At 40.5% G+C, this 15,075-nt stretch overlaps 1 protein-coding gene and 1 non-coding gene across 2 annotated transcripts in view; both read left to right on the forward strand.

The window, feature by feature from the left end:
- The first annotated feature begins 1,982 nt into the window (after nt 1-1,982).
- LOC131234064 (small nucleolar RNA R71) lies at nt 1,983-2,089 on the forward strand. Its single transcript, XR_009165477.1, has one exon. It is a non-coding gene; the product is annotated as a small nucleolar RNA R71 (small nucleolar RNA).
- Nucleotides 2,090-7,628: 5,539 nt separating this feature from the next.
- The window catches only part of LOC131232354 (uncharacterized), a 31,791-nt gene continuing 24,344 nt past the window's right edge, over nt 7,629-15,075 (forward strand). The window contains exons 1-5 of the mRNA XM_058228586.1: nt 7,629-8,173; nt 8,285-8,434; nt 11,272-11,421; nt 14,537-14,608; nt 14,697-14,753. Of these exons, the coding sequence (XP_058084569.1) occupies nt 7,642-8,173; nt 8,285-8,434; nt 11,272-11,421; nt 14,537-14,608; nt 14,697-14,753 (961 nt within the window). The 5' untranslated portion in view covers nt 7,629-7,641. The remainder of the gene's footprint in view (nt 8,174-8,284; nt 8,435-11,271; nt 11,422-14,536; nt 14,609-14,696; nt 14,754-15,075) is intronic.

Below are 15,075 nucleotides of genomic sequence, written 5' to 3' on the forward strand. Positions count from 1 at the left end.
CCTTGAGGTCCGCTATCGTCCATCCTAGGGCTCCTTTATGCTCAATGAGAGTAAATATGATCATACTCTTATGTTCTTTCTCCAGGTGGGCAGAGATCACCACCGGGTATGTCTCATCTTGACCTAAATAGGCATATTTCAAATCAGAGGGTAAAGGTTTTAGGTCAAGCTTCGGCGGCTTGAGGTTAGACGGTAGAGGCACTACATTGGTTTGTGGCAATTCTTCAAATTGTGGCCTCCACCGGTTAACTTCAAGTACCGGTGCAGTATCAAGCAAGGCGCACGTCTCCCTAATCATGTCATCATCAAAATCATGGGAGTGGGGCAGGCACATCTCTAGATGGTCGGAGGATAAGGTTAGAGGTGTCGTATCTTCCACGAAAGAGTCAATCATGTTAATGTCGTGGAAATCGTCATCATCCTCTAAGTTTCTACCGTTATTGAAAAAGATGTTTGACTCCAATGTCATATTCCCAAAAGATATAGTCATGACACCATTCCTGCAATTGATAATTGCATTTGAAGTGGCAAGGAATGGGCGGCCAAGAATGACGGGGATCTGAGTGCTTATGTTATTGATGGGTTCGGTGTCCAGGATGATAAAATCTACAGGGTAGTAAAATCTATCAACTTGGACCAACACATCCTCAATTATCCCTCTTGGTACACAAACAGAGCGATCAGCAAGTTGTAGTGTGGTTAGGGTGAGTTTTAATTCACCCAAACCTAACTGTTTGTATACCGAGTAGGGAATCAGATTGACGCTCGCTCCTAAGTTAAGAAGTGCGTGATCAATTCGATGGTTCCCGATTACACATGATATGGTTAGGCTACCGGGATCTTTAAATTTCTGTGGCACGTCTTGCTTTAGGATGGCACTCACTTTCTCAGTCAAGAAAATTTTCTTTTGAATACTTTGCCGTCTTTTGGTCGTGCATAAGTCTTTCAGATATTTAGCATATGAAAGAATCTGTTTCATTACATCGAGTAGAGGAATGTTGACTTTCACTTGTTTCAACACCTCTAGGATATCCTGAGAGTTAGAGAGAGGTTTTGGTGAAACCAACCGTTGGGGAAACGGAGCAACTGGCTTCTCTAGAAGTTCCGGTTCCAATTTTTGTGGGGCATCACTAGATCCATCATTGTTGTCCTCTTCTGGTTCTTGAGGCTTTTCGGGCCTAACCGGAAGAGTTTTATCAATGATCTTTCCACTGCTAAGAGTGGTGATGGATTTAGCGTGCCCTATCTGATTTGAAGAGCTGGGATCATTAATCTCGTACTGCGGTTTATGATTGGAGAGAGGTTGTGCAGGAAGCATCCCCTTTTCTATAACCGTCATACGAGAATCTATCTTTTACATAAAATCTGTAATTCCCCGCATTGCCTGAGCCAGCTCTTGTATGGAATTTTGAACCGGTTCCTCTTGAGGTTTCACTTGATTTGGATTTTGATTGAAGAAACCTTGAGGAGTAGCCGTTTGTCCATTCCTCCAACTAAAGTTTGGATGATTTTTCCAACCAGGATTGTACGTATTGGAGTTAGGTTCAGTAAAAGGTCTTTGATAGTTGTTTATGGCATTAGCTTGTTCATTCAACACTCCTCGAAAGGCGGGTATTGTAAGATAATTTTCAGTTGTATGAATGTTGCAATCACAGATGCCGCAAATAATTTCATTAACCTTATCCTTCTTTCCTTCCATGGCCTCAACTTTCCTTATGAGCGTAGTCACTTTACACTTGAGATCATCCTCTTCTTTTAAGAGATATAATCCACCTTTCTCCTTTAATTGAGTCGGCCTAGACGTGGTGTTCGACTTTGGGTAATAGTCCCATGATTATGTTTTTTCAGCAAGACTATCGAGGTAATCCCATACCTCGTCAACATCTTTATTAATGAACTCTCCATTACACATTGTCTCGAACATTTGGCGCATGGAAGATGTCAGTCCATCATAGAAAAAATTTGTAATGCGCCACGTTTCAAATCCGTGTTGTGGGCATGAACTGACCAAATCTTTGAACCTTTCTCAACATTGGAAGAATGTTTCATCTTCCTTTTGGGCAAAGTTCATGATTGCTTTTCTGAGGGTAATCGTTTTATGATATGGGAAGAATTTTTTTATGAATTCCCTCTGCATGTCGTTCCATGTGCCAATGGATCTAGGACGCAGTGAATGTAACAACGTCTTAGCTTTCTCTTAAGGAAAAAGGAAAGAGTTTCAGCCTGATTGTATCCTCAGATACATTAGGAAAACATAATGTAGCTATAATCTCATCGAACTCTTTCAAATGTAAATATGGACTCTCTGATTCAAGTCCATGGAATTTGAGAAGGAGTTGGATAACTCCTGGTTTGATGTCTATTTGTCCTGTGTTTTCAGGGAAAATCATGCATGAGGGCGTACTCACTCCCGCCGGTTGTAGATAATCTCGTAAAGTATGAGGTGGGGGTGCCTGATGCACCTCATTCTCATCTTGGGTATCCTCCACCCTGGGTGGAAGTAGAGGAGGTTGGTCTTCAGCTATAACTTTAATTAACTCAGGGGATTTCGAGTGGTGTCTAGTCCTGCGATGGATAGTCAACCCCTTAACCAATCCTCCTTCAGTCAAGAGACGTCGAGTGTTGTCACGGGCCCACTTGGGCATGAAACACTCACAGCCCTCAATTAAATTCAAAACCTAATCCTAAGAAAGGGAAAGAAAATCTAGAAAGAAAGAGAGAGTTGGAAAGAAATTACCAAATTGAAGCCCTTAAGTTAAGGAACTGCAAAAGAAAACAAACAAGTCAGTTCTAAAGAGAATGTCTAGAATTAGAAAATCCTTAAAAAGGAAGATAGAAGTGAACTAGTTTCTAAAAGAAGAAAGTCTTAAACTAAAAAGTAAATTAAAAAGAGATATGAAAAATAGAAAGTAGAGAGAAAGAACTTACCGAATTAGAAATTTCTATCTTAAAGGCCTACACAATAGGAAAGTTAGTTTCTAAACAAAAATTCCACAAGTAAAAAAATTTCTAAAAGTAAATTAGGAAACAAAGTTAGATTCTAGAAGAGTTAAAATTAGAAAGTAAAAAAATAAAAGAGGAAAGTGTTTAAAAATAAACTACTTCCTAAAAATAGAAAAATACTAAAATTAAAAATTTTCAAAATTTAAACCCTAATTCTAAAAAGTAGAAAAAGTAGAGGAATTTAGAAACTCATGTCAGGATCCTACAAAATAAGAAAAACAGGTTAGTTTCTAGAAATCAGAAAAACCTAGACCTATAGTTAGAAAAATCCTAATCTTAAACTAATTCTAAAACAAATTAATTTCAAAAAAACGTAGCCGTCAATCCCCGGCAACGGCGCCAAAAACTTGTTCACTTCCCAAGTATAAGGTTGTGATGTAGTAATAAACTCGGTAAGACCGAGGTCGAATCCACAGGGACTGAAACTTGTACGTTTCCTGAAACTAGGTAGAAATAAAACTAGCCTAAGATGCAATCTAAATCAAATATAAACTGATGAATAATGGTGAGAGATTAATGTAAAACTTAAGGAATTCAGAGGAAGGAAACTAGGGATTCAGAGGATCCACTTGTAAAGATCAGGGAGATCTTATGCCTGCTTCAAAAATTATGAAAATTAAACTGAACTTCCTCTGATATAATTTTAAAGAGATGAAAGGTATATGAATTAGAATGGATTCCATCACCAAACCATGCCCAGGAGACAAAGTTAACAAAAGAATTAAACTAATTACCAACCAATCAAATGATTATGAAGGTTAGGAAGGGTACAGACATCTAACCATGCCCAGGAGACGATGGCGGACAGCAGGGCTTCCTGACGTCACAAGCAAAATAAGGAAAAGAAATACTCAAAGCCATTGCAGACCCATTGTAATTTCAGTCACAACAGGCCCTTAAAAACTATAAATATTCCCATAATAAAATTGAATCAGAAACCACTTCAATCAAAAGATACAATCAGCATAAATTCTCCCATCACTTTACAAGCCTCACCTCTTAGCCCTAGCTAAGAGGTTTAGCCTGACATGATGAGGCTAGAACACCTGAGAAAGAATAAAATAAAATAAAACTCTAAAGAACCACTTCCCCTGTCTCCCTTCCAGCTCTGGAGATGAATTCCTGTCCAGCCCCAAGCCTCAGACCTTCCTGTCTTCACCTTCCAATTTCCAGCCCCAAGCCTCGCTCACGTGCAGCTCTCTCCTTCCTCCCCCCCTTTTGTAGTGCTGGACGATGCCTTCTTTATAAGTATTTCCGCCCAATCTCTTGCTAAACGGACCTACGCAAGCTCTGTTTTTGTGTTGCGAAACCGCGGAAACCGACTTGCGCACGATCCAAATTTGGTTCGCTGACCGTCTAAACTTTTCAAATCTGACTTCTTAGGCAGAGTCAGAACCGTCTTTACAAGAGTTTGGACGGTCCGGATCATGGCCTCAATCAGGACCTTGATCGTCCAACATCCCGCGGTGGCCCATGCGACGTCCGCAATTGCCGTTCGCACGCCTCTGCGAATTTTACCGCGCTGTGATGGTTGGTGGGCCCATGATAGATGCTGGAGAGGAAATCCACTCCGTCAGTTGAATTCGCCTCGGAATTTCGGTTGGAGATGGACGGTTTTGGTTGTCCGTTGATACGGCCCACGGAATCATTTTTCTGTCGTTCGTCTTGCGTTTGAACGGTTAAAAATCGATCTTACTGCTCTTTCATAAATTCCTCTCCTAGGCTTGGATCAAATGGCCTGTTAATGCTTGATGGACGGTCCAGATCAGCCTTCTGGGCCGAGATGGTGGCCCATCTGCAATCATCCACAACTCCCTGTTGGCCTTTTCGCAAGCGGGAGGAAGGATCGTTAAATCCTTGCGGGTCAGCGGTTGGTTTGACCACGTCTGCTGATCCAGTGCACAGCGGGCGCACGTATGCTGTGCACACACACCACTTAAGGTGGGTCCCACCTTGAGGTATATGAAATATCCGCTCCGACCATCTGTTATGCCATCTAATTTAAACGGTTGAGACCAGAATTGAAGCATGTCCAGATATCAGGTGGGTCCCAGATCGATGTTTTGTGGGATGATTTGACCGTTGGGACATTTCCACAAGGATCCAATGGCTGAATTTCGATGTGTACGGTTAATTTATGGTCCTCAGTCCATGTATGAATTTTCGAGCCGAACGGATGGTGGAAACCTTGTGATCTTGCATTCTGGCTGTCTTTCGGGCCACTTGAGCTTCAGTTTCTCGAATTTCTTGCATCCCTGGCATGCACATCCGTCGCTCTTGGTCTCCTAGGGTCCGTCGCTTGCCTTGGTGACTTCAGACTATTAAATCCATGCTCTTAGTACCTTTTTCCATTCCAGGCTCGTAAATACGCCCTGCAACACAAACACAATTTAAATCGGGCTGTTTAAACAGTATCATATTTGAAAATCCAGGCAATAACAGGGTCTGATATGCAATATTTGACCCTCAACACTATTGTATCAATCTAGGGTCGTGTTTTGGCCGATCTATTACCGACCTATGGGTTTGGTTGATAATTGGCCATATGAGTGACTTTATGATTGTACTTTTTTATGGTCCTTACAGCTGTGTCGACATCCTTGAAGGTCAGCCTGTTTTTGGACGTAAAAGCCCTTATTGGCTCGGATATCGAGGGCCCTGCTATTTTGTAGAGTTGGTCCATTCTATAAGTCCACATATCTGACTTGAACTATTTTTATACCCAACAGATGGTAATAAGAAAATAAGGAAAAATCAACGATGAATTATATTAGCTAATCAGTGTGATTTACCATGGCCTCCATGAAATGTGTTCTTGACTTGTGTACACTTCAAATAAATAGAATTAACTGTCCAAGTGACCCCATGCAAGTAAGATCATTATAACTTACTTCGCCTTGACCGTACAGGAGCATTTCTCATGCGGATTTGGCTCGCTGAGTACGATGATCTACACGCATCGATACATCAGTTGTACACGTGGCATGCATGTAACCACAATACCCAAATCGTATTCCTATTCTTAATCAGGTATGCTACCAGAAATTACACTAAACATATAGATTCTAATTGGCCAATTCTGGGCCAGCAAATGGACGGTGGAAATATGAAATTTTCTACAAATGAATAGGATGCTGGTGTTTGCACTAATTTGACTTTAAGTGCATACCCTACTTACATGAGATCCACAATTTTGAACGGTTAGATTGATGTGCCTGTGGAATATAGTCGCATCAAAGTTCCTCTCCAAGGGAGAAAAGAATCCCTTGCTGCTTGAGAAAGAATAAAGACAGCAAAATGTTAGAAAATGAATAAAATAGAAGATGGACGTATATTGGAGAAGGCCCTCACTTTCCATTGTCCAAGAACTCAAGTTTTCATTAGTTTATTTGTAGATAATCTTCAATCAACCATTTTACAGGCTGTGACCACCTCGAAAATAGGATTATATGCTCTTTAACCAACTTTACTAGGGAGGTGCAAGAAATCGGATTGTCTACCAAGTAACTCAGGACGCTTTTATCGTAAACTGTGTTAGGCCCATTGTGAATGTATATGGTTCATCCACGCCGTCCGTACGTTTTTCCATCTCATTTTAGGGTTTGAGCCCAAAATTGAAGTATATCCAAAGCTCAAATTATAGAACACACCACTGGGGAATAATGATCTCCACCGTTGAAACCTTCCTACGACGGACTGACAGTGATGTTTATTTGTCATCCAACATGGCTAGTAAGATTTTTTTTTTTTTATTTTTTAAAAAAGAAGGCATAGAATGAAGGGAAAACAAAAATATCAGCTTCATCCAAAACTTCTATGGCCCTCGAGAACTTTTCCATGGTAGACGTTCAATGCAAGCTCTTCCCCGTGGGTTGGTTCGTTTGATATTTGGATATGCTTCAGTTTTGAACTAATCATTAAAATTATATGATAAAATGGATGGACGGAATGGATAAAGTATATAAATCATGGTGGCGAGTTTACTCAGTAGGCAATCCGCTTCCCAGGTGCAAGTACAAGGACACGTGGTACGTGGAATTTTTAATTGAAATAATGTTGAGGGCACTTCCATTGGGAGCGGATTAGGTATTAACGGGTGACACCTTAGTGGGTGCTATCCTTACCGTTGGGTCCACCTTGATGTTTTTTTGTATATCCACGCCGTGCATCCGTTTTTCACGCCCACTTTTGGATGCGGTCCAAAACATTAAGAAGATCCAAATCTCAAGTGGACCACACTACAGGAAACGGTGGTGATTGAATGTCCACCATTAAAAACTTACCAGGGCCCAATGTAGGAAGATCCATAATATTTATTTTCCATCCAAACCGTTGATAAGGTCAACAGAACCTGGATGAAGGGAAATTTAAAAGAACAGCTTGATCTAAAACTTTTGTGGCAACGGAAAGCTTTTAATGGTCCTTCACCACTTTTCCCAGTGGTGTGGTCCACCTGAGAGATTTTAATAGATTAAGTTACCGTATAACATTCTAAAATAATCTGAAAAAACGGATGGACGGCATGGATTTAGAGAAAATCTATCAAGATGGGCCTCAAATGGTAAAGTGTTAGCGGGGTAACACTTATCGGCTGCTGCCACTTCCATATCTAATGTCCAAAATAAATAAGACACTTACATGAACATTCCCTGCAGAATGATTTTGGCCTGTAATTCCCAAATGGAAGAGGACACCACCAAATCCATGTTCAAAAATGCGATGAAGGAAAATTGGGAAGAAGTTGTGAGAGTCTGCAAGGACAATCCAAGGGCCCAAGAGGCCAAGATCACAAGATCAGGAGATACAGCATTGCATGTTGCCATCTATGGTAGAAGAGAAGCAACAGCGAGAAAGCTGGTGGATCTAATCGCCAACCAAGACCTCGAGAGAATCCTAGCCATAAAGAACGATCGAGGGAACATTGCACTCCATCTAGCGGCCACCCTTGGTATGGTGGAGATTTGCTTGTGCATGGCTAGAAAAGTCCCTGAACTAATTACATCCCGCAACAACGACGGCGAGACACCGCTCTTCTTAGCCGTCTATCATGGAAGGAAGGAGACATTCATGACCCTTCATTCCAAGTGCCCAAATGGTGATGATATTTCGCTTTGTAGAAGAGCTGATGGGAACACTATTCTACATTGTGCCATCATGGGAGAGTACTTTGGTAATCATCAACCGTCTATCATATACCTGCTACATTTTATTTTTATTTTTTTTAATTTTAATTTATTTTATACGTACTGCATGTATGAGATGGTTGTTTTGTGGTTGGCAGATCTGGCCTTTATCATAATTCACAAGTACCCAACGCTGATTAACTCTCACAATGAGAAGGGGCAATCAGCTCTGCATCTAATGGCTAGCCATCCTTCCCTTTTTAGGAGTGGACGTCCACTTGGCACATTCGATTCTATCATCTACGACTGTAAGACAAGAACTCTCTCTCTCTCTAACACATAAGCTCTTTGGTGCCTACCATATTGTAAATGTAAAATCCATTCCATTCATTAGGTTCTCACCACGTTAATAGGTCTTGGGGCCAAAAATCCGCTAGATCCACAACTCAGGTGGGACACACTGTGTGAACTTAAAGGTTTTAAGGGATTTTATATTGTTCCCATTGGTGAGGCCCATATGAATTTTTCTGCCAGGATTATCTTTTTAATACACGAATATTATAAGGTTTCTCACTTGATGGATGGAGTGGATTTTACATATACATAACGGTGAGGCCCACAAAGCTAGCGTGATATACTAACTTTGGTATACGTAGAGCAGGTGTTGTAAAAGATTCCGGTCCAAAGAAAGTGAACAATCCACGAGAGCGGATTAGGTGAGACCGCGGCCTCACACAAGACGGTGCGGCCCTTACCACGGGGTTATAGTGGGGCCCACCTTGATGTATTTATTATGTATCCACTCTGTTCATTCGTTTTTTTCATATTACTTTAGGCCATTATTCTAAAAATGAAGCGGATCGTGTTTTTCATATTATTTTAGGGCATTATTCCAAAAATGAAGCAGATCTAATTATCAGGTGGACCATACCATAAGAAACAGTGATGATTGATCATTAATAGGCCACAAAAGTTTTGGATCAAGCTAATTTTTTTATTATTTAATTTTTTCCTTCATACCGGCTTAAGTGAATCAACAGATTGGATGGAAAATAAATACTACAGAAACTTTAAGGTGCACCCTAAGAAGTTTTTAATGGTAGGACAGTCAATCTCCACCGTTTCTTATGGTATTGTCCACGTCATAATTAGATCTGCTTCATTTTCGGGACAATGCCCTAAAATGATTCTGAATTGGATAGACAGCATAGATACGTAATACCTATATTAAGGTGGGCTCTACGGTGAGGGCCGAACAATCTTCGGTGATGCGGGGGGTCTCACCTCTCACGATCCACCTGCGAAAGTGGCAGCTTATAGGACGCGTCTGTCCTGCCAAAGCCTTTCGCAGGAAGGAAATTCGATCCCTGAGCTATTCAGTATGCTCTTATCATACTGAGTAAGCTATGTTGCGCCCACCGTGAATAAGTGTGGCAAATCTGCTCTGTCCATCTATTTTTTTGGTATCAGTTTAGGGGTTGAGCACAAAATTAAATAATATCCAGAGCTTTAGTGAACCATACTGCATGAAACAGTAAAAATAATGATTTCAATAGTTGAAACCTTTTTAGAATACATAGTGATGTTTATTTGTCATCCAATCTGTTCATAAGATCACAAAGACATGGCTAAAGGGAAAACAAAAATATGAGATTGATCCAAAACTTCTATAGCCCTCAAAAATTAGACACTCAATTCATATTATTTCCTATGTGTGGTCCACTTGAGATTTAGATACACCTCACATTTTTTGTCTTAAACCCTAAAATTATCTGGTAAAATGAATGGATGGAGTGGATAAAGTGCATAAATCATGGTGGACCCCACAGAATTTACTCAATATGCAATTGGTAGCAGGAAGTTCCTAAGCTGTGATGTTAGGTGAGGCCACCGCAATGTTTGTGAGAAATCCACCCTGTTCATCCTTTTTTAAAAAGCTCATTTTAAGATGTGCAGTAAAATATGTGACGGATCGAAAACTAAGTAGGCCATAGGAAAGTGATTGGAGAAAGAAATGCCCATTGTCAAAACCTTGGTAAGCTCCACCTTGATGTCAATATGCCATCCAAACCATTTATAAAGTCATTCCCACTGATTTGAAGTCAATTGTGGGGCTTAACTTTGATTTTGAAAAAAAAAAAAACTTTTCAATCATAAGAATGTTTCAATAGCAGTCATTGAATCTTTTAGATCTGCCTCATTTTGGTTGTATGTCCTAAAACGAGATTACAAAATGTATGGATAAAGTGGATTTCTCACATACAGCGCAGGAACTTCCACGGAGATTCATTTTAATGCATGAATCAAAAAAGGGATCAAATGCTGGAGTGAACCATACCACAGAAAACAAAGAGGATTGATCGCCTACTATGAAAACCTTTAGAAGCCACGAAAGTTTTGGATTAAGCTGATATTTATGTTTTCCCTTCATCCATATATTCGTGACCACGTGAACAGGTTGAATGGCAAATAAACACAACCGTGGCCCTAGAAAGGTTTCAAAGGTGAGTGCGAATGTCACCACTGCTTCCGTGGTGTGGTCCAATCAAGCCATCGATCTACCTCCTTTTTGGGACCAGGCCCTACAATGATCTGTCAAGATGGATGGAGGGCGTGGATAAAACACATACATCACAGTGGGCCCCACAGAAGCACTGCCAAGACCATCCGTCTTTAGCTAGGTCCTGGTGGGGGTCGTACCCAATCCACCTCCGTCCACATTAGTTGGTCCACTGTGCATCGTCTGTGTGCCAAAATGAAGCATGGTTGTGCTTGAAATGTGGACCGTTGGTGAATCCTTCTTAACCGTCCATCATTAAAAAATGTACGGCCTGCCTATTAGTTGCAACTGCGTGATTTCACTTAGATGATGGGCATAACTGATGAACATCCCAGAAAATACAGCAATGGTCCATGTTCAACCACAAAAGATCTAAAGATTCAATGGCTTAGTTCTTCCAATAGAATGAATTTTCCGAGCATAGACCATCTACGGTGGGGCCAATCGTGTGGACGGTTAGGATCACTAAACTAAGGGCCCCAGTTTGATAAACAAAGATCAAGAGCATGACATTCAATCACTTGGGTTGGCTCCACCTCGTCGTCGTATGTATTGAAGGTAATCTAATTTGGAATTGTTTGGTAGGTACACCGACTGATCCGTTTGAAGAAGAGACACTTTTCAACAGCACGTATTTACTTGATTCTGATAGAGAGAGAGAATGCCCATTACCACAGAATTACACGGCTTGCTGGGATTTCATCACTTTTTTATGGAAGCTGACTGCCATCTTCTGTAAGTAATCTGCTATATATGATTTTAAGGCTTGTCCGAGTCGGGTGTGACTCGAACGAGTCGACTCGGATTTGGTGGGACCCACTTGAATAGGCACCACAAGACGCCCCCCCCAGTCAACCTCGACTTGGGCGAGTTGCAACTCGACTTAGGATGGAATGAGTCGTACAGCATCCATCAAGTGAACGTGGGATTGAATACTGACACTGGCAGTAGCTACTTCGCAGCTGGACGGTGCTCTGTGGGCCCCACTATCATGTATGTATTTTATCCATACAGTCTGTCCATTTTGGATCATCATTTTAAGGCATGAACCCAAAAATGAAGCAGATCCAATTCTCAGGGGGACCACACCAAAGAAAAACAGTGGTGATTGAAAGCCCGCCATTAAAAATAGTCTCCCAAGAAGTCTTTAATGGTAGGCGTTCAATTGCCACTTTTTACTGTGGTTTTTCATCACCCTTGCCACAACGTCCTCCTGCAATAGAAAATCCACGGCCCTAACCTTCTAATAATCAGCTCTGGCCGATTCCGTTTAAGAAAATGTGGTACCCGATTCAGCCCTTAACCAGATGCATCTAGATCCCTCGAATCCTCTCCATCTCCACTACTCTGATCAGCCGTAGGTTACACTCGTTTCTCAGCCACTCACAGGCAACAATTTTGCTAGAGCCATGACATGATCGTCACTCTTAGTGTAAAAAATAAATTATACTTGATTGAAGGATATTTCTCTCAACCTTCTCGTCATTCTTTTAATTTTGCACTCTAGACCCCTTATAATGATATTGTCCTTTCTTGGAATCTTAATGCCCTTACCAAAATATTGTCAAATAGCATATATCTACACCAACAATGCCTGTGATGTGATGTTTGGAGAGATTTGCAAGATCCATGTCCACCATTGCCACACAATTTTCTCAATTAAAATCATAATGGGTGAAGTGGACAAACACAAGATTTCCCCTGTCGAGAAAAACTCAAAGGAAGAGACATATAAACCTCAAGTGTGGTAGGGTGAGTAAATTTTAGCAACCATATTTACTAAACGCGCCTTGATCCATATCTCAAGTGGTAGACTGAGTGAAGATACCTTTGGTATCGATTCCCCAGTGGGGTTGGCTAATAGAGAAGGGTGTACTGACAGTGGGGTGTACTAACATGCTAACAAAAAAAAAAAAATGACCATATTTACTAAACTAACTTAATCCAAAAAAGTAACTTAATGGCTTAGACATGATTTAAAAGCAACTTATTTGGTGGTATCCAAATAGGCCTAAATGTCCACCAAAAGTAATTTTTGGACACACAGTACACATCATTTTACATATTATTTGTATGTTTAATTCTAAGCATAGTTCAGAAACTTAAAAACTGACTGGGTCAATTCAACTTGAAGGCTAGTGGGTCTTCATTTGGCTTGATTCCATATATTAATAATTAAAAAAAAGAGAGAGAGAAAATCACATTCAAATACTTATTCATACGAATTACTTTTATGGTATAAATATAGCTGGCTACCTATTATTTATCTAATTATACTTATATATGAAGAATTTTGTAACACTTTTTTGTTTATACAAGTTAAATAGTGAATAGAAGACTTCATTTAAATGACGAAATACCCTTTTAATTAAAACCTAAATTACCTTAACATGTTTCCTTCTATGAGAAGCCCTCCCTAGGGCCACAATGTTTTGTATTTTTGACATCCAATACGTCAATTATCTGATAACCCTTCTGTTCACCATTTATCCAAAAAGATAGCCCAATAGAGAATTCAAATGGGTTGTGCCGAAGATGGCTCAAACTCAGCCCCAACCCTAGCCCTAGTATCACCTAAGGCCTATCCAGGCTAAAAAGGCCATGTCCCTAGCCTTAGCCCTATTAGGCTAAGCTGGGTGAGAGCTGGACCTATAAGGAAAATAGTGAAATGATTAAAGATTTGAAATAGTCAAAACTGAGAGGGGGGAAAAAAAAAACACCTGCCCTCCATCCATAACAAGTCGTGAATAGCTTTAATCATAAAAACGTACGCTTGGATCCAAAAATGCTTTTAAATTACACGTGCATGTTGAATGGGAGTGCTCACTAATATCTTAAATTGTCCACGTCTATTTTACAACAGCAGCCAAACCTAATAATCGGACCAGCCAGCATGCCAGGTTGGGTCCAAGACCAAGTCCGACCTTCAAGGGCTGTCAGACAAGGGCAGGGCCACCCGTCCCATTGCCACCCCTAGAGCATGTTTGAGTGCATGGAATTCACAGAAAAGAAAGAAAAATAATGATCACGCAATAATAATTTCCACAAGAACTAGTGAAATATAAAATCCCCAATAGCAAGTGGAAATCTGATATTCTTCTTGCAATAATCGATAATCGTTAAAATCATTGCATGGAATTCATGGTTTCTAAACATGGAGGTAGTTTCTTGTGGGGTATGGGTCGTGCTCATGTCAAATACGGGTATTCATATTGTTGGCCCAGTCGGACGGATAGGCTAGATCATACACTTGTGCTAGTTTGACACATGAGGGGCATCGTGGCTTGCAAGCCTTGTTTCGTTGATGTTAAAATTAAAATTAACCCAACCCACTCTTAATCAGATCCAAAATGGTGGACCCACATTGACCAGACCCTGTTTTTTTTTTCCTTGGTCCATTTTGTCATATCATTTTACCCGGCAGTTCCAAGCCTCAAGTGGACCACACTGGGGATTAAACAACTATTGCTGAAACATTTTGGGGGCCTAAAAATTGTTTTTTTTTTTTTACCCGGCAGTTCCAAGCCTCAAGTGGACCGCACTGGGGATTAAACAACTATTGCTGAAACATTTTGGGGGCCTAAAAATTGTTTTTTTTTTTTTGGATTAAGCTGATATTTGTGTTTTCGCTTCATCGGAACATCATGGTGGGCCTTAGGAAGGTTTTAACTGTGAGTGTCATTATTATCACTGCTTCCTGTGTAGTTGGATCTGCCTTAATTTTGGGCTCGTACTCTAAAATGATATAGAAAAATGGATGGATAATGTGGATAAAACAGGACCCACAATATTCTTTTTACCCTGTTACATTTTCTCAACTTTTTTTTTTCTTTTTTCTTTCTATCTCTAGTCGCCAGGTACAAAAGGGAATCCAAGAATGCCAAGTCCTTAATAGAATGTAACAAGTCCGTGCATGTATACGGTAAGTGAAATTCCAAGCCCCTCCTTTTTTGTCTACTCCATTATATACTCTTGCTTTTTTAATTTATTTTGTCATGATTTATATATAGGAAGAGACGTAGAACAGCCAGACCATGACAGCCACCATCCGGACCCACAGCCTTCAGGTAAAAATGTTGACACTGTTCATCACATGGTACTCATCTTCATTTTGTACAAGTGGAGCCAATGGTTCACTGATCCATGCCGTTGGTCTGTTGTCGATGGAACCCACCCCAAAATCTCCTTAATATATACATCCTAGTTCCTTCAATTTGTGGCCTGGAAATAGACGGTCGAGAAGAGAAGCACAGCCACAGCGCCACATTTAAGTGAAATAAACAGATGGATAAGAGTATTCCAATTTTTAGAGTTTCGGGGATGGCCCATTCATAGAGGTTCACGTCACACCAACAGTCTGGATCACTATGCTATGGACATCAGATGTAC

The sequence above is a fragment of the Magnolia sinica genome, chromosome 18 (genome assembly GCF_029962835.1).
Source record: "Magnolia sinica isolate HGM2019 chromosome 18, MsV1, whole genome shotgun sequence".
Classification (NCBI taxonomy): domain Eukaryota; kingdom Viridiplantae; phylum Streptophyta; class Magnoliopsida; order Magnoliales; family Magnoliaceae; genus Magnolia; species Magnolia sinica.